The sequence below is a fragment of the Salvelinus alpinus genome, chromosome 16 (genome assembly GCF_045679555.1).
Source record: "Salvelinus alpinus chromosome 16, SLU_Salpinus.1, whole genome shotgun sequence".
NCBI lineage: Eukaryota > Metazoa > Chordata > Actinopteri > Salmoniformes > Salmonidae > Salvelinus > Salvelinus alpinus.
The window spans coordinates 26,399,068-26,419,335 of record NC_092101.1 but is presented as its reverse complement, the minus strand read 5'-3'; the positions used below and the strand labels follow the sequence as shown (position 1 = coordinate 26,419,335).

The following is a 20,268-nucleotide window of genomic DNA, read 5'->3' as shown; positions in this document are numbered from 1 at the left end:
CTGACAGCTGCATTTCAGCTCTAACACGTAAAGTGAGGTTTTTACAGTTAGCTCAACAAGGATTGACTTAGCGGTAAAAGACCCCCTTTGTGACATTAATAACCAGAACATGGACTGTATCTGTATAAATGCCATAATTAAAGGGTTAATAACACCTATCAGACACAAACAATATTCAGGCCAGCCAGTCACAGGAGGAACTTCCAGAGATCAGTCTGATTAGAAACTATAGGTCATGAGGCTACCACCACCAGTCATCCCACACAGCCTTTCATACTGTTTTCTATCCTCTAGCCATACACCTGTGATTATAAATGTATCTCTCGCTTTTAATCTGTTACCACCAGGCTATGCCACAGATGACCTCAGGCTGTTTGTGCAAGATAGTAGAGGAAAAGTGGTGGCATCGGTTGTCCTGTCTGGCATGTCTGTATCTAGAGGTTTCTACTGTAGTGATCTGGCTCCCTCTAAAGGGAGGAACAGTAAAACTATAAGTTGTTGCAAATAGAAAGAGTAACATTTGATAGTTTGAGCATCTTTAGACCCTCTATATAGGAGCATCTATACAAAAGCATGTACAGATCGATGTAAGCTCTTAATTTGACCAGTAAAATTGAGCTACATGAAAAGTGCAGGTTTTCAGTAAATCATGAATCTCATCTGCATTTCCTGCAATGCAGGAAAATTCTCAGGAACAAGTGCGATAAAATGAATATCCTACATCTGTATAAACCACCTTTTCAAGGTTACTTGTTTTTGTTTTTATACAGAACACTGAAATACAGAATGTTTAAAAAATAATTTTTAATGTTGAAAACATTACATACCTATACAGCCCCAAACTTCCCATCTTCCCCCTCCCTGTCCCAAATTCTCTCTTTAAATCGTCAGTAGCATACTAAACTACAGTATGATACCCCCTACACCAGGTTTAGGCAACTAGATACAGCTGCCGGATGATTTTTGTTGGAGCAGATGGTCGGGGGGGCAGAACATAATAATGAACACTGCAAATTAACCACAACTAAGCTCAAAGAGATTGAATTTGAAAATAATGTCATAGCTTGATTAGATTGACACGATAACATCTCTTTTCATTTGTCAGAATATTTGGGAACAGATTTTCCAAATTACACAATATTTTTGCAGGATTCCTGGTGATTTTAGTATTTTTTGACCAAAAACTGATTGCGGGACGTTTTTTTGGGTGACCGACTCCTTGAGGAGACTCCTCAATTATATATAATTTTTTTATAATAATTATATATAATATATAATTTGTTGCATATGCATGGTTTTTAAGATTTTTCTAATTATTGGTATGTTGACATTCTCTCACCTCAACCTCACCAATACAAAAGGACAAATCTTTACAACATCTCAGAATTTAAGGCAATCTGCCAACAATTCTATTCTTAGTGATGGACAAATGCAGAATATATAGTTTGCGGGACACTCATGCACACACATTCAGGCACACACATTCAGACACGACATTAGGTTAATTTAATATTACAATTCTCATAATTATACTCCCTCAGTAATGCTATTCAACAGTTAGTTATGTACACACTGGTAATGTCTCAAAGGATACCCTATTCCCAAAATAGTGTACTAGTCTTGACCAAAGCCCTAGAGTATGTAGCCAACCTTTAAAACCGCATAGGCCAGTTTCTTAGACCCAGATCAAGTCTAATCCTGGACTAAAAAAGCATGCTTAATGAACAATCTCTAATGAAAGTGCTTTTAATTCAGAAATAAGGTCTGAGAAACTGGGGCCAAAACTAGTGCAATATATTTTGAATAGAGCAGCATTTGAGACACACCCATAGTCAGTTGGCAGATTCTGAAATTGCACACAATTCCCTCCCTATACAGTGCACTACTTTTGGCTAGAGCCTTATGCACTATATAGGAAATACGGTGTCATTTCGGACACAGACACGTCTGTTTGTCAGTCACAATCAGACTGACCACAAAATTCCCCTTGGTCAATTAACCAGTTTCCCTCTCCACTGTCTGTCCAGTGGATTTCGCTGGGAGTGTTGTGCCCACATGGAGTGGGGTGCTATGGCTGTGTGAGCGACCCCTGCTATACTGAGTGTCGCTGGGTTGAGTCCTATGGCTTTGGTTCCCTTGTTATTACTGGACAAGAGAGGAGGGTTTGGCACGAGGTGTGTGTGTGTGCGGAAGGCAGAGGAGAGACATTGGGGATACAGTTCCTCAGATATAGATCCCATTAGGTTCAAGTGTTCTAGTGTGGAGGGAAACAGTTTGTAGAGGAAACCACTTCCTGCTGCTGGAGTCATTTCCTGTCCCATTCTGGGAGGCCCTGAGAGGAGGAGGGGGAGTGTGGGAGGGGGTTTATCATCCAGCTCCTCCTACCATGGCTCAACCCTCTCTCTCGATCTCTGGGTGAGACAGCTTCTCCTTTCCCTCGTCTCTCCTCCATCTATCTATCCCTCTCTCTTGTCCTCCACAAGGGATTGGACAGGTCTCTACCCCTTTCCTCCATCCCTCTTTCTCCTGTCCTCGTCTCGGGATGGGACAGGTCTCTCCTCTCCTCCATCCCTCTCTCCTGTCCTCCTTTAGGAGTGTGGCAGGTTCATGCGGTCCTCTATCAGTGTGTTGTCAGGGCCCTGTGACTCCACACACTGCCGGATGGTTGCTATGATACCAGACAGCCGTCTGTCCAGGGCGGCCAGGTGGGGCTCGGCCAGGACGGGGTTGATGGGGTCAAAGGTCAGGGCCTGCCTCATGGCTGAACTCAGAGCCCCTGCCCTCAGCAGGTTCAACCTGTTCCACGTAGACATACGCACCCTGACAGATGGCGGGAGAGAGGTGTAAGAATGTAAAGATATGGAGAAAAAAAAAACAGCTCATAAACACACTGCAGAAAAGAGAAATGGGTTGTGATTACTGACAAATGTTGGTATTTTCAGTGTGTGTGTGTGTGTGTGTGTGTGTGTGTGTAAACTCACATGCAACATTGATACAGAGAGGCCAAAATGCTTCTTTCATCCAGAGCTGCATTCCCAAAACTACAAAACAAGAAAAAAACACAGTAAGATTGGTTAGACACTATGGATGTGCATCTCTCCCTTTCAAGACAATTCGATAAGTATCTAGATACATGGGCTCCGGTACAGGAACGATACATTTTGGTTTGAAATGAGTCGGTAAGATTTGGTTTGATTAGAGGAACGAATCAATGCGATTCAGTTCAATGCAATTCAATGCATTTGTTGCATAAACACATTCATTTTCCATTCTAAATTAAAATCTGCTGCTGATGAACCTTATGAGCTGGGCCTCTCTGAGCTGGACTTCTGTGTGTGTGTAAATTATGTATATGTCTATGTTATATGTAGGCACCTGAGCTGAGCCATAAGGGAAACTGGGCATCTACCACCCCACTTTCAGTTAGGGGGGGACAAAGTTAGCTTTTTGTCCACCCCTCCACCCATTTAAACATTTTTTTTTGATATCACCATCAACCACTAATTCATTTGTCATTTTTGCAGATGAAATGTGTTAGAGCTAGTAATGCATACATATTTATCTTTAACAATTAGCTATGACATAGACGATGAATATATAGCGCAACTTTGGATTTCATCCCAGTCTCAAATCTAATGGTAGACTGTTTGGAAATTTTGACACAGTGAGCTTCTCTTCTTCTCCCGCGTTGACCATGCAGTGCGGGTAGCAAAAGTGATTGCTGTATTTGTTAATAAATTATCAATTTAACAAGTGCTTAATTAGTAAATCGGGAGGTGCAGGAACAAAAAGTGGGCGCGAGAGGGGTGACCTGGGGAGCTCTGAGGTACCAGAACACATTAAAAAAAGCATTGCATGCATATCATCACATTTGCGTAGTGGCAGAGAGTAGTAGAGTAGAAGCGCTTACAGAAGTTGCACACATGGGGGGAATGTTAGTACCCTACAGACCATGAAAAATGTGGCCTTTTATAAACCCATTTCATGCAATTCTCTGTCAATTTACATGACTGGAGACTTTGATAGAATCTTTAATACCACACAAATGATCGAAATGACACTGACAAACTGAGATCGATAAAAACGACCTTGTCTTGAATCCATCAATATCCTTGGCCTAGGTGTGTGGAGACATACAGCAGGGTACACTATGAGGAGGAAATGATTGTCCTAAAAATGCTTTCCAGTTTCACTGATTCCCCAAATGATGCGCAGCTCACTCGCCGGTGATGCCAAAAGCCTATCTGTTTTACTTTGTAAAACAATATTTGGAAGTTGATGAGATATTTTGGTAGCCTACAACAGATAGATCATAGTCTTCTCTTTTCAGCAGGAGCCATTTACTTTCCAACCTGTGATTTCCACGATAGTATTTGAAATATTGGGAAAGGTTTGTTGTCTGCATGCTGTTCACTGACAGATTTGCAGCACGTTCCCAACTGTAGGCTAGGTTGGTAGGCTATGCCTTGTTATTGGGCATTTTCATGGTGTAGTAGGCTATTCTGAATAATTACATTTCTTTACGAACAGATGTAACCAATGTGAAATGGCTAGCTAGTTAGCGGGGTGCACGCTAATAGCGTTTCAATGGGTGACGTCACTCACTCTGAGACCTTGAAGTAGTTGTATCCCTTGCTCTGCAAGAGCCGCGGCTTTTGTGGAGCGATGGGTAACGATGCTTCGAGGGTGGCTGTTGTCGATGTGTGCAGAGGGTCCCTGGTTCGAGCCCAGGTAGGGGGCGAGGAGAGGGAAGGAAGATATACTGTTACATTGATGCTGTTGACCCGGATCCCTGGTTGCTGCGGAAAAGGAGGAGGTCAAAAGGGGGGTGAATGTAACCGATGTGAAATGGCTAGCTAGTTAGCGGGGTGCGCGCTAATAGAGTTTCAATGGGTGACGTCACTCGCTCTGAGACTTGGAGTAGTTGTTCCCCTTGCTCTGCATGGGCCGCGGCTTTTGAGGAGCGATGGGTAACGATGTTTCAAGGGTGGCTGTTGTCGATGTGTTCCTGGTTCGAGCCCAGGTAGGGGCGAGGAGAGGGACGGAAGCTATTCTGTTACACAGACAGCAGTAATTCTATAATTTTGGCAAATGTATTTTGTTTGGTTCTGAGAACATGAAATATATTTATTCATGTCACTGAGGGAGAGAGGGTAATCTATAACGTTTACATATCAGGTATCCTATTGAAATATTGAGTGCCAGGAAGCGATCACGTGGCAGGCATTGATAAGGAGAGAAAGCTTTGGATTAGGCATCAAGGGGGTTGAGCTCAGGTCAGCTTAAGGGAGAAGGAATGGTTTATTACCCTATCACTTCGTCTTCATGTTGAACCATAAAATATGTAAGGGCTAGAGAAGGAGTGCATCTAAATTGGAGTATAAATATATACACTTGTGTTGGTGAAAACATGTTGTCTAATGCAACTGTATTGATCCTCTGGGAAGAATAAACTTGGTTAAGCTCTCATAGTGTCTGAGTATTTTTCAGAGAATTAGAACATAACAATTTCAATTGATCAGGGCTGCTGCAGATCCTCCAGAACCCGCACGGCTATGATTCTACAAGGAAACAAATGATAAAGTGCATCGCTGGAGAGATGAGTTGCAGGCTCATGTCGACCAGAGCAGAGCGAAGTTATAGAAAGTGAAACTTTGAGAGATAGGGTTGAAGTCGGAAGTTTACATACACTTAGGTTGAAGTCATTAAAACTCGTTTTTCAACCACTCCACAAATTTCTTGTTAACAAACTGTAGTTTTGGCAAGTCGGTTAGGACATCTACTTTGTGCATGACACAAGTCATTTTTCCAACAATTGTTTACAGACAGATTATTTCACTGTATCACAATTCCAGTGGGCCAGAAGTTTACATACACTAAGTTAACTGTGCCTTTAAACAGCTTTTAAACAGAAAATTATGCCATGGCTTTAGAAGCTTCTGATAGGATAATTGACATCATTTGAGTCAATTGGAGGTGTACCTGTGGATGTATTTCAAGGCCTACCTTCAAACTCAGTGCCTCTTTGCTTGACATCATGGGAAAATCAAAAGAAATCTGCCAAGACCTCAGAAAAAGACCTCCACAAGTCTGGTTCATCCTTGGGAGCAATTTCCAAACGCCTGAAAGTACCACGTTCATCTGTACAAACAATAGTACGCAAGTATAAACACCATGGGACCATGCAGCCATCATACCGCTCAGGAAGGAGACACGTTCTGTCTCCTAGAGATGAACGCACTTTGGTGCAAAAAGTGCAAATCAATCCCAGAACAACAGCAAAGGACCTTGTGAAGATGCTGGAGGAAACAGGTAAAAGAGTATCTATATCCACAGTAAAACGAGTCCTATATCGACATAACCTGAAAGGCCGCTCAGCAAGGAAGAAGCCACTGCTCCAAAACCGCCATAAAAAAGCCAGACTCCAGGTTGCAACTGCACATGGGGACAAAGATCGTACTTTTTGGAGAAATGTCCTCTAGTCTGATGAAATAAAAATATAACTGTTTGGCCATAATGACCATCGTTATGTTTGGAGGAAAAAGGGGGAGGCTTGCAACTGGTGCATTTCCCAAAATAGATGGCATCATAAGGGAAATTGTGTGGATATATTGAAGCAACATCTCAAGACATCAGTCAGGAAGTTAAAGCTTGGTCGCAAATGGGTCTTCCAAATGGACAATGACCCCAAGCATACTTCCAAAGTTGTGGCAAAATGGCTTAAGGACAACAAAGTCAAGGTATTGGAGTGGCCATCACAAAGCCCTGACCTCAATCCTATAGAAAATTTGTGGGCAGAACTGAAAAAGCATGTGCGAGCAAGGAGGCCTACAAACCTGACTCAGTAACACCAGCTCTGTCAGGAGGAATGGGCCAAAATTCACCTAACTTATTGTGGGAAGCTTGTGGAAGGCTACCTGAAAAGTTTGACCCACATTAAACAATTTAAAGGCAATGCTACCAAATACTAATTGAGTGTATGCAAACTTCTGACCCACTGGGAATGTGATGAAAGAAATACAAGCTGAAATAAATCACTCTCTCTACTATTATTCTACTATTATTATTTCATTCTTACAATAAAGTGGTGATCCTAACTGACCTAAGACAGGGAATTTTTGTCAGAAATTGTGAAAAAACTGAGTTTAAATGGCTGATTTCTTTTGATTTTCCCATGATGTCAAGCAAATAGGCACTGAGTTTGAAGGTAGGTCTTGAAATACATCCACCTCCAATTGACTTAAATTATGTCAATAAGCCTATCAGAAGCTTCTAAAGCCATGACATCATTTTCTGGAATTTTCCAAGCTGTTTAAAGGCACAGTCAACTCAGTGTAAGTAAACTTCTGACCCACTGGAATTGTGATACAGTGAATTTTAAGTGAAATAATCTGTCTGTAAACAATTGTTGGAAAATTGACTTGTGTCATGCACAAAGTAGATGTCCTAACCGACTTGCCAAAACTATAGTTTGTTAATAAGAAATTTGTGGAGTGGTTGAAAAACGAGTTTTAATGACTCCAACCTAAAGTGTATGTAAACTTCTGACTTCAACTAAGTATTCAGACCCTTTACTGTTTTTTTGTTGAAGCACCGTTGGCAGTGATTATAGCCTCAAGTCTTCTTGGGTATGACGCTACAAGCTTGGCACACCTGTATTTGGGAAGTTTCTCCCATTCTTTTCTGCAGATCCTTGCAAGTTCTGTCAGGTTGGATGGGGAGCATCGTTGCACAGCTATTTTCAGGTCTCTCTGGAGATGTTCGATCGGGTTCAAGTTCGAGCTCTGGCTGGCCAACTCAAGGACATTCAGAGACTTGTCCCAACACCACTCCATTGTCTCGGCTGTGTGCTTCGGGTCGCTGTCCTGTTGGAAGGTGAATCTTCGCCCCCAGTCTGATGTCCTGAGCAGGTTTTCACAAAGGATCTCTGTACTTTGCTCCTTTTCATCTTTCCCTCGATCCTGACTAGTCTCCCAGTCCCTGCCACTGAAAAACATCCCCACAGCATGATACTGCCACCACCATGCTTGACCATGGGGATGGTGTCAGGTTTCCTCCAGACGTGACGCTTAGCATTCAGGCCAAAGAGTTCAATCTTGGTTTCATCAGACCAGATAATCTTGTTTCTCATGGTCAGAGTCCTTTAGGTGCCTTTTGGCAAACTCCAAGCGAGCTGTCATGTGCCTTTTACTGAGGAGTGGCTTCCATCTGGCCACTCTACCACAAAGGCCTGATTGGTGGAGTGCTGCAGAGATGGTTGTCCTTCTGGAAGGTTCTCCCATCTCCACAGAGGAACTCTGGAGCTCTGTCAGAGTGACCATTGGGTTCTTGCTCACCTCTCTGACCAAGGCCCTTCTACCCTGATTGCTCAGTTTGCCTGGGAGGCCAGCGCTAGGAAGAGTCTTGATTGTTCCAAACTTCTTCCATTTAAGAATGATGGAGGGCAACGGTGTTCTTGTGGACCTTCAATACTGAAGACATGTTTTGGTACCCTTCCCCATCTGTGCCTCAACACAATCCTGTCTCGGAGCTCTACGGCCAATTCCTTCGATCTCATGGCTTGGTTTTTGCTATGACATGCAATGTTAACTGTGGGACCTTATGTAGACAGGTGTGTGCCTTTCCAAATCATGTCCAATCAATTGAATATACCACAGGTGAACTCCAATCAAGTTGCAGAAACATCAAGGATGATCAACAGAAACAGGACACACCTGAGCTCAATTTTGAGTCTCATAGCAAAGGGTCTGAATACTTGTGTAAAAAGTTTTTTAAAATTATAAATCTGCAAACATTTTTAAAACCTGTTTTTGCTTTGTCATTATGAGGCATTGTGTGTAGATTGAGATTCGTTTTTATCCATTTTAGAATAAGGCTTTAACGTAACAAAATGTGGAAAAAGTCAAGGGGTCAAAAAAACTTTCTGAATGCACTGTAATCAGGCAGGTCCTTGTTTAATAGCCTACAACATGTTGAACCTTCTTACTAAAGCCTACTTCAATACTAAATGGCACAGTCACAAAATTAGATGGGCTGTTAATTAAATAATTTTTAATTCATACGTGAGGGATTTCCGACTGCTCAACTCACTCAAATACTCTACTCCAGCGGTAGCTTAGGCTACTTTTATTGCGGTAAAACATTTAATTAACTGGACATTTTATAAAAAATAACTAAGCAAATAACATTGGTTGTCACTCAACTAATAAACTCTAATATCGCACAAGCCATTTTACAAACATTTGAAAGCTGAAGGTGATGCGCAGATGTGTCAGATCAGGAACAGGCCTACCTCCAACCTGATCTCGAACATTTCATATTATTCTCTAAGTAAATCTGAGACACTGCATTTAGTATGATGTGTTACGTTTCGTATGGTATGTATTAATATCTGGATGTCCATCACCCATTTCCTATGATATGAATTACAAATCGATTAGAAATTAGCAAAATGTACAATGTTACAAATTTGCAAAACTAATGTTGCTATCATATGAATTCTAGCTAGGTGGCTAATGTTAGCTGGGCTAGGGTTAAGTTTAGGAATTAGGTTAAAGGGTTAACTAACATGCTAAGTACACAGAAAAAAATAAAACATGCAACAATTTCAAAGATTTTACTGAGTTAGAGTTCATATAAGGAAATCAGGCAATTTAAATAAATCCATTAGGCCCTAATCTATGGATTTCCCATGACTGGGAACACAGATATGCAAAAAATGTTAGGAGCGTGGATCAAAAAAACAGTCAGTATCTGCTGTGACCACCATTTTCCTCATGCAGCGCGACATTTCATTCGCATAGAGTTGATCAGGCTGTTTATTGTGGCCTGTGCAATGTTGTCCCACTCTTCAACGGTTGTGAGAAGTTTATGGATATTGGCGGTAACTGGAACACGCTGTCGTATGTGTCGATCCAGCGCATCCCAAATATGCTCAATGGGTGACATGTCTGGTGAGTATGCAGGCCATGGAAGAAGTGGGCCATTTTCAGCTTCCAGGAATTGTGTACAGATCCTTACAACATCGGGCCGTGCATTATCATGCTGAAACAAAAGGTGATGGCGGCGAATGAATGGCACGACAATGGGCCTCAGGATCTCGTCACGGTATCTCTGTGCATTCAAATTTCCATCGATAAAAATGCAATTGTGTTCATTGTCCGTAGCTTATGCCTGCCCATACTATAACCCCACCTCCACCATGGGGGCACTCTGTTCACAACGTTGAAATCAGCAAACAGCTCACAAACACTAGGCCATACACGTGGTCTGTGGTTGTGAGGCAGGTTGGACGTACTCACAAATTCTATAAAACAACGGAGGCGGCTTATGGTAGAGAAATTAACATTCAATTATCTGGCAACAGCTGTGGTGGACATCACTGCAGTCGGCATACCAATTGCACGCTCCCTCAAAACTTGAGACATCTGTGGCATTGTGTTGTGTGACAAAACTTCACATTTTAGAGTGGCCTTTATTTGTCCCCAGCACAAGGTGCCCCTGCGTAATGATCATGCTGTTGAATCAGCTTCTTTATATGCCACACCTGTCAGGTGGATGGATTGTCTTAGCAAAGGAGAAATGCTCACTAACAGAGATGCAAACACATTTGTGCACAAAATTTGAGAGAAATAAGCTTTGTGTGTGTATGGAACATTCCTGGCATCTTTTATTTCAGCTCATGAAACATGGGACGAACACTTTATATGTTGTGTTTATATTTTTGTTCAGTGTAGTTGCAAAGTAGCTCAAATGTAGTAAGTAGCACCTCTCTGATTCAGAGGGGTTGGGTTAAATGCGGAAGACACATTTCAGTTGAATAGATTCAGTTGGACAACTGACTAGGTATCCCCCTTTCCTAGTTGAAAAGTTGCTAATTAGTTAAAATGCTAAAGTTGTCTGATAAGATGCGAACAAGCAACCTTTGGGTTAATAGACGTTCACGTTATACGCCAACCCACCTTATCGGTAAATCATTAAATCCCTATTAAACACCTGCATACACATTGTCATAACACACACAGTCTAGGACACACAAAGCTCAGCAGATTAATCTACAGGATCAGAGGGAAAAGAGTAGGGGTGTAATAGTACACATTCATACTGAACCGTTTGGTCCTCTCACTGTCAACTGCATTTATTTTCAGCAAACTTAACATGTGTAAATATTTGTATGTACATAAGATTCAACTACAGACAAACTGAACAAGTTCCACAGACATGTGACTAACAGAAATGGAATAATGTGTCCCTGAAAGGGGGGGGGGGGGGAAGTCAAAATCAAAAGTAACAGTCAGTATCTGGTGTGGCCACCAGCTGTATTAAGTACTGCAGTGCATCTCCTCCTCATGGACTGCACCAGATTTGGCAGTTCTTGCTGTGACATGTTACCCCACTCTTCCACCAGGGCACCTGCAAGTTCCCGGACAGTCCTGGGGGGGAAATGGCCCTAGCCCTCACCCTCCAATCCAACAGGTCCCAGACGTGCTCAATGGGATTGAGAGCCGGGCTCTTCGCTGGCCATGGCAGAACACTGACATTCCTGTCTTGCAGGAAATCACGCACAGAACGAGCAGTATGGTTGGTGGCATTGTCATGCTGGAGAGTCATGTCAGGATGAGCCTGCGGGACGGGTACCACACGAGGGAGGAGGATGGATGTCTTCCCTGTAACGCACAGTGTTGAGATTGCCTGCAATGACAACAAGCGCAGTCTGATGATGTTGTGACACACCGCCCATGACGGACCCTCCACCTCCAAATCGATCCCGCTCCAGAGTACAGGCCTCGGTGTAATGCTCATTCCTTTGACGATAAACGCAAATCCGACCATCACCCCTGGTGAGACAAAACCGCGACTCGTCAGTGAAGAGCACTTTTTGCCAGTCCTGTCTGGTCCTGCAACGGTGGGTTTGTGCCCATAGGTGACATTGTTGCTGGTGATGTCTTGTGAGGACCTGCCTTACAACAGGCCTACAAGCCCTCAGTCCAGCCTCTATCAGCCTACTGCAGACAGTCTGAGCACTGATGGAGGGATTGTGCGTTCCTGGTGTAACTCGGGCAGTTGTTGTTGCCATCCTGTACCTGTCCCGCAGGTGTGATGTTCGGATGTACCGATCCTGTGCAGGTGTTGTTACACGTGGTCTGCCACTGCGAGGACGATCAGCTGTCCGTCCTGTCTCCCTGTAGTGCTGTCTTAGGCGTCTCACAGTACGGACATTGCAATTTATTGCCCTGGCCACATCTGCAGTCCTCATGCCTCCCTGCAGCATGTCTAAGGCACATTCACGCAGATGAGCAGGGACCCTGAGCATCTTTCTTTTGGTGTTTTTCAGTCAGTAGAAAGGCCTCTTTAGTGTCCCAAGTTGTCATAACTGTGACCTTAATTGCCTACCATCTGTAAGCTGTTAGTGTCTTAACGACCGTTCCACAGGTGCATGTTCATTTATTGTTTATGGTTCATTGAACAAGCATGGTAAACAGTGTTTAAACTCTTTACAATGAAGATATGTGAAATTATTTGGATTTTTACGAATTATCTTTGAAAGACAGGGTCCTGAAAAAGGGACGCTTCTTTTTACGCTGAGTTTATTTACAAAACAAAAACACTAGGCCTATAGGCGTTGTAGGCCATGTGAACGCTGCGTTGTAGGCCATGTGAACGCTGCGTTGTAGGCCATGTGTAGGCCATGGGAACCCTGCGTTGTAGGCCATGTGAACGCTGCGTTGTAGGCCATGTGAACGCTGCGTTGTAGGCCATGTGAACGCTGCGTTGTAGGCCATGGGAACCCTGCGTTGTAGGCCATGTGAACGCTGCGTTGTAGGCCATGTGAACGCTGCGTTGTAGGCCATGTGTAGGCCATGGGAACCCTGCGTTGTAGGCCATGTGAACGCTGCGTTGTAGGCCATGTGAACGCTGCGTTGTAGGCCATGTGAACGCTGCGTTGTAGGCCATGTGTAGGCCATGGGAACCCTGCGTTGTAGGCCATGTGAACCCTGCGTTGTAGGCCATGTGTAGGCCATGGGAACCCTGCGTTGTAGGCCATGTGAACGCTGCGTTGTATGCCATGGGAACCCTGCGTTGTAGGCCTATGCCTCAAGTAAATCTGACTATTCTGTTAAAACAACTTGAGCCCATGCGCACATTGTAATCAAAATGTAATTCTTAATTGCTGAACTTCAAACTGTTTTAAACTTTCGTGAGGCGCAGCCGGGAACTAGTTCTGTACAATGGCGAGTGGTGGAGTCGATAAACCAGAATTAGAGGATCCTCCATCACGTTAACAGTATGTCACCACGCCACAAGTGTTCAATGCTGTCATCAAGGCAAAGGGTGGCTACTTTGAAGAACCTCAAAATATATTTAGATTTGTTTAACACTTTTTCCATTACTACATGATTCCATGTGTTATTTCATAGTTTTGATGTCTTCCCTATTATTATACAATGTAGAATATAGTAAAAATAAAGAAAAACCCTGGAATGAGTAGGTGTGTCCAAACTTTTGACTGACTGTATCTGGATGCTTTATAAAGCCAGGCACATTTAACAGTTAGGCTGTTGATTATAGACTTCAGTTTGTTTGCTCTATCCTCTATTTTTTGGGGACAATTAGGCAAAGCCCGATTCACATGGGACTAGTATTACTAGATTGGTTAATTACTACCCCAGAATGTCTGTTATTCCAGAGGATGATTTGGATGGGATTAGTTTTTTTACAAACTCCCATCCCCCCCCACCCTGTAATTCTTTGTTTTTTCCCTTTAAATTGACAGAAGTTTGGAGGTTATTTTCTTGGCGTGAAGATATTTCAAGTCCAGGCGATAACAGGCCTACCCTGATAACTCGAGCTTGGTTCCCAAAAACCATACCAAACCTCTTTGGTATAGTGTCGCCATAATATTTGAATTGAGCAAGTGTTAAGAGAATCATTAGTATATTTTAGCGATCCGCAGTAGACGTCCTAAATGCCCCCCAGTCTTCAGATGTGAGCTAAACAGTGCCCTTGCACTTGAGATGCGTTTTAAGGCTATGGATGTGAAAGTTAACTTATAATGTCCAAACATTTAGGTCAGTTGTATGCTGCTTTGCGATCTATTAACAGCAAGGGTTACATTAAATAGGCTCAATATTTTTTACTGATGCATTTGGCAATATTCTATTCATACGCACAAAACAAATGAACAAAAGCATTCACTTTGAAAGTTGATACAGGCCCTTCATATATAGGCTATGCGCAGCACTTCGTTCAATTGATCAAATCAGTTGTTTTCTTGCTCAAACCGTAAGCAACACCTGTCAAACTCAGACATTTCTCTCAAAACACAGGGATGTCAATTCGCACGGGGACTAGTATTATCAGAGGACCTTGGAGTTCGCCAAAAAACAGTAGGTTATTCTGTCTGGAATTTTTACTCTCCAGCCATGTACAAATGACTGACAGATTCGGACGGGACTAAAATGACAGATGTGGTGTTTTGTGCACGTAATTACATTACCCGATCTCCCCCAGTAAAACGAATCCCGTCTGAATAGGGCTTAAAGCAAGGGCTGTTTCCTCGTCTCTGCTGCTGCTGCCTCCGCTGCGTTGTTCTCAATCCCAATATGCTGGTTAATTTAGCTATTATGTAGATAGCAACATAGGGAAAGGCACAAATTCTACAGCTCACTAAAGATTGTTTTGGAACCGCGGACAGCGACCATACCCAAAGCGGGAGAAAGTGCATTTGTTATAAAATAATACTAGATTTATTAGTGTTGCACCATTATTTTTTTTACATAATATAACCATATAAAATGTCAGTATCAGATGTCTTAGAGTGATGGACTGTGCCATCCCTGTAGCCTCCACAATGGATTAGTGCACTGTGACAGGCATGAATCAGACAGGTGTCTTGGGAACCATAAAAAACAATAGACCAGTCAACAAAGGGGTCTGCCCTACGCTCTTTATAAGCAAAACAAAGCAGGAAGTTTTCAACCAGTGACAGCCCATCACATTACCCCACAGTGGGAGATGTACCATGCTACAGACACGCACCCTTTATGAGAGTCACAAGTGCGCATCTGGCACTGAAGGAGGCAGTGTCATGGTGCGTTCGTAACCAAGTGAGAATTTACCATGACTGGGAAAAATCCACTTGAACAGCTCTCAAACTGGTAATTAATAGTGGGAAACTTGTCCATCATCCTGAGCACCAACTTCTCCCATTTGGTTACCTCTGTCACCTACCTAGGAAATGGCCTCTATAACAGCATTTTCAGCAGTTAAATTTAACAAAACATTATTTATAAAAAGCAAACTATTAAATGTGGTTTTTGAACTCTGTTTCCAAGCATGATCGCTGCACTTTTAGTTTATGGTTGACACAGCTTGTTGAACATTAGCCAATCAGCGTTTCTCAACGAGTTCAAATCACATGAATGCATACAACTGGCATTACGACTTCACAACTGGTTAATTCCCACCACCAACATGCAGCATCAGAGTGGAAACTTGAGAAGTCAATCAAAGCAATCCGGTCACAAGAGACAATGCAGGGAACATTGTGAATGTTGACCATTATTAATTTTCGCTGTACCGAACCGTAACCACAATACGTACCAAACCGTGGGTTTGGTGAACCGTTACATCCCTAGAAAAGAGGAGTGATGTGTGTGATGTAGAGATGGAGACAGAGAGAGGTGAAGGAGAGGTCATCTTAGTCATGTCTAGAGTTCCTAAATGTGTTTATACCGTTCATGTGCTAACATTAGCTACAATAGGTAGAGTGTGTATGTGTTCCACCTCTTTGCATTATCCAGCAGAATGAGCATGCTGGCTCCTCCATCGTCTTGGAAACTCTCATAATGATGTCGGTCTGCGTTGCCGATGAGGTAATCAAAGATGGCCGTGTCGATGACGTCCAGCAGTCTGGGACCAGCGTCGTACGGAGGCATCTTCTTTACCGCATCACAGTAGCTCTCATCATACTCCCACCTACACACACACACACACACACACACACACACACACACACACACACACACACACACACACACACACACACACACACACACACACACACACACACACACACACACACACACACACACAATGAATAATCAAGCACACATAGTTAACATATACATAGACAAATAGTTAATACACACACCTGGCCAGTTTGCCCTCCCTGTAAGTGCGTCCCCAGGGGTGTCTATGTTTCTGGAGCGGCCAGACATCTGGCAGCCAGAGAGTTAAAGATCCCTCCATGTTCTCTCCCTCCGCACATGCCGGCTCACTCTCTCTACAGTAGTAACACTTCCCATAGAAACAACTATTATTACCTAGAGAGAGAGAGAGAGAGAGAGGTTAACCATTTCCATTTAGAGAGAGGTCCAGCCCACTGCTGCTTGAACCCAGACACAAAACATTATCTTATCAACGTTTAAGGAGTGGCATACCTATACACAAACATATTATGGGTGGGACCGAACAGAGCCCTGTTGTGTGTGTGTGTGCTAGCATCTCACCCTGCATTAGAAAGGTACTGAGTAGCTGGTCCGTGGCGACAGGTTTGAGCTCAGTCCTCAGGTTGAAAAACCTCCCTACCACTAGGGGTGCTCTCCTGAAGCCCAGGATCCTACAGCACAGACACAGGACAGACACTCAGATACAACTAGCAACACCAGTATCCAGATTACCAATCCCAAATGTAAAATGTATATATTTATGCATAAGACCGATACGTGTGTGTGCGCGTACCTGTCCAGGTGAAAAGCTGCCACCTCTGCATTGTGTCTGTCATAACCTGCATATGGCTCTCCTTCTACCATATAGTCTCTACTATACCTAGAAAGAGAGGGAGGAAGGGAGATGGATGGAGTGATGAGAGAGTTATCCTCTTACATAAACCAGAGTAAAAGCACAGTGCCTATTCTTACATAAAACCAGACAACAAAAAGACAGATGTCAGAGTGAAACAAGGACACTCAGTTCCTGAGGACTGTTCAGCAGCACAGAACCAAAGAATGGAGTGTGCATGTGTGTTTTCTCGCTCTCACCTCTTGGGTTTAAAGACCACTTTCTGCCCCCCGTCCAGTACTAGTAGAGCTTTGAGCTGGGTGCCCTTGTAGCCCACGTCTGCTCGCTCCACCCTTGCAGTGCCCAGCGCGGTGAGGACGGCTGCCAGCTCGGGGGTCTCCTCAGGGTACACCTCCCTTGGGCCCACCCACTGGCCTGCCACCTCCCATGGAGACTGGAGAGTGTGTGTTAAACGGGCACCGCGGGAGAGAGACAGGCCTGCCTCCATCTGATAACACACATGGATAGAAACGTTCATTCATAGCCTACACGCAGGCACCAGCTACAATAAATACACACTGACACAAAAACACAACCCTACCTTGCGGAAGGCTCTGAGGTCTCGTCGGCTGGCTGCGGACTCCTCTCCTCCGTTCAGCAGAAGAAGTTTGGCAAGCCCCAACAGGAGTAGCACGGCAACCAGTACAACCACACGCTGCTTCAACTTCATCTCCTCTGCAACCTCAGCCACCACCCCTGACCTGTGAGTCCCCCTCTTCCCCACCTCACCCCTAGAGCATGGCACCTGCCCCCCCTCTAGTCGCTTCCCCCTCCCAGCTCCTACACACACCCTTCTGTAGGGCAGGAGGTGTGGATCTCTGTCTCACCACAAGACCCACAGCTAGACCAGGCCCCTACTGTATCAGCAACCAGCCTGTTGGAGGTCAGAGAGGACATTAGTGATGAAAAACAGTTAGATATAAAAACTTAAACTTGTTGACAGACATACAAACAGAAAAAGCAGGAGCCAAGATGCTGGACAGGCTGGTACATGATTGACAGGAGCATGATGACAAAGTAATGTATAATTACTGGGCTCAATTCGTAACAGATTACAACTCTAATCTGTGTCATCGGAGCTGAGAGAGACACCCATACCGTGCCAAACCTGACTGATTCCTGGATCCACACCCGGGATTATAAACAATCACTTTACTGACAACATAACACCCTGTCTAACCCACTGGCTGTTTTCCCACCAGTTACAGGATCAATCTAGCCTATCACTCCCTGTCTTTCAAAACAACATTTTATGTTTTGATATTGAATAACACCTTGCTTGTCCTCAGACTGTCCCCACCAGTCTGTTTTGGGCTGTCAGACAGTGACCCTCGCCTGTCTGGCTCCACAGCTCCAGGCACACTGGAATATTAGCCTGTCCTCTCCCCCAACAGAGGAGAGTTGAGCTTGGTTAACAGAATCAGGACAGGACATGAAGGCTCCAAAGCAGGGCTCCTCTCATATAGACCAACGTCAGTTGAGATGGATGTATTGATCGGTTGGTAATGTGTGTTTTCAGGACAAAGATATTGATCAGATGTGTCCATAGATGGGGGTTGTTGTGCTATTTGGGGCAGATAAGCAAACTGCCTGCAAGATGGCAAATGAGCCTGCATAACAATGGCGATACCATATTCAGTATGATGATGATGTAACTGTATCCAACTATCTAAGTTCTCCATAACTCAACAACGACAGATAGGTCTACCTATTGTGAGCAACTTGTCCTTGCCAGAGCTATGTATTTATTCTAAATGTATGGCTCTGGTCCTTGCCGTATGTCAAAGTGCCACTATCAATGTCACAGAATCATCATAGCTAACAACAACTTTCCAGTCAGCTGGAGGATACAATTGCCACCCTCATCAAAAACAGCAATTATGTTTCCACTCAAATTAAAGGGCTGTCATTTGAAAGGTTATTTATGGAGCCCAAAATAGACATGAAACGGACTTGAGAATACATTTTAAAAATACACACTATACCAAAAAATGTTTGTACTAGGTAGTTAACTGAGGACAACCCGTGAATTAGCCGGCTAAGTTAAACATTAGCCATATAAGCAACCAGTGTCTAGCAGTGCCGGTGGCCATGCAGGCAGGAATGACTCGAGTTGCATTCCACACAATCGGTAATTCATGGGACCAACTACATACACGTCCCACTACTGCGGAAACTCTACACTAACAGTAGTTGGCTAGCTAGTTGGTTGGAAATCGCGAAGGCCCACACGGTTAGTTTGCCATCTAGCAAACGCTTTGTTGATTTTTGAATAAATCTGCATCGACAGCTGCTAACGGTACCGTATTGTCCGTTTTGCTTTCGTCCAGCAATGCATTACTAGCCGGGTGGTTAGCTAGCCGGTTAGCTAGCCGGATGATTAGCTAGTTGGTTTGCTAGCCAACTATCTAGGTGGTTAGTTAGCCAACTAGCAAAGAAACGGTTAGTTATCCATGTTCGTTAGCTAGCTGCTACTAACCTAGCTAGTTAGTAACTAACGTACTGATAGCTGACGAACTGCATCATATTTTCCATATCTAAACTTGCGTTGAAAGCTGACAAGCGTGTGCTAGCTAACTAGCGAGCAAGCTAACATCAGACATTATCAAACATTCTATGAATGTGATTAAAAGGCTACTGATAACGTTACTGTTAGCTTGCCAACACCGTTGATTGCAAAGAAATGGCTGTTGTGAGGTAACGTTAGCTATCGTATTAGCAAGTCTGATCAAATGGCTTACCTTTGCGATTACGGCTACTAGGTGTTAAACGACATCAATGCAACGGTCAGTGTGTTTTCGATGTTTTGTGTGAACTTGTGTATTATTCATCGATAGGCTGTCAAAAAAACTATCCGCGTTTCGTTAGCAATAGTTAAACAGTTTTTCCGGGTCACGGAATTTTTCCAAATAAAAGTCCCCCACCTAATAGTAGAAGTGTCAATAACTTGTATTTATTCATGATATATGACACATATTTGTCTAAACATAAACCAATGATTCATATTTGCTCATATTTAAGTTACATTTGCATAAAATGTGGGTTTTAAAACATGTCCCAAAGTCAGACAAATGTCCTCATTGTGAATCACTGTATACAGTAGAGGCTGCTGAGGGGAAGACCGCTCATAATAATGTCTGGAACGGAGCCAATTGAATGGCATAAAACCATGTGTTTGATCTATTTGATACCATTCCACTTATTCCACTCCAGCCATTACCACGAACCCGTCCTCCCCAATTAAAGTGCCACCAACCTCTTGTGATGGAATACATATTGGCTTATAGAGCAAAAACTATTCTGGCTGCTGCAGTACAAGTATTGTAGGGAATACTTAGTAGGGTAATAGTAGAAAAGTGTCATTAACCTGTATTTAACAATGATTCGCATTTGTTTATATTTAAGTGACATTTGCATTAAATGTGG

The 20,268-nt window shown here is 43.4% G+C and overlaps 1 protein-coding gene across 4 annotated transcripts; it reads right to left on the bottom strand.

The window, feature by feature from the left end:
- Positions 1 to 787: 787 nt before the first annotated feature.
- Positions 788 to 19,743, bottom strand: LOC139541236 (glycosaminoglycan xylosylkinase-like). Of its 4 annotated transcripts, none has more exons than XM_071345650.1 (10): positions 19,584 to 19,743; positions 17,384 to 17,716; positions 17,043 to 17,290; positions 16,744 to 16,830; positions 16,512 to 16,621; positions 16,154 to 16,325; positions 15,787 to 15,978; positions 4,606 to 4,716; positions 2,982 to 3,041; positions 788 to 2,820 (listed from the first exon to the last, which is right to left on the bottom strand). In XM_071345650.1, exons 2-10 carry the CDS (start codon positions 17,510 to 17,512, stop codon positions 2,589 to 2,591), a joined length of 1,341 nt encoding a protein of 446 aa, XP_071201751.1. In that variant the 5' UTR covers positions 17,513 to 17,716; positions 19,584 to 19,743; the 3' UTR covers positions 788 to 2,588. The 4 variants fall into 4 exon arrangements, with proteins under 4 accessions (XP_071201751.1, XP_071201752.1, XP_071201754.1 ...); XM_071345653.1 differs by lacking the exon at positions 4,606 to 4,716 and adding an exon at positions 15,604 to 15,634 and having other exon boundaries at positions 2,682 to 2,820; XM_071345651.1 differs by lacking the exon at positions 4,606 to 4,716 and having other exon boundaries at positions 19,584 to 19,742.
- Between the last annotated feature and the right edge of the window lie 525 nt (positions 19,744 to 20,268).

Coding starts and splice junctions, on each gene's coding strand:
- LOC139541236 (XM_071345650.1), bottom strand. CDS start 17,512: ATGAAGTTGAAGCAGCGTGTGGTTGTACTGGTTGCCGTGCTACTCCTG. Junction 16,622..16,743: donor GCAGCTTTTCACCTGGACAG/GTACGCGCACAC, acceptor TCTGTGCTGTAG/GATCCTGGGCTTCAGGAGAG. Junction 2,821..2,981: donor TCTCTGTATCAATGTTGCAT/GTGAGTTTACAC, acceptor GCCATCTGTCAG/GGTGCGTATGTCTACGTGGA.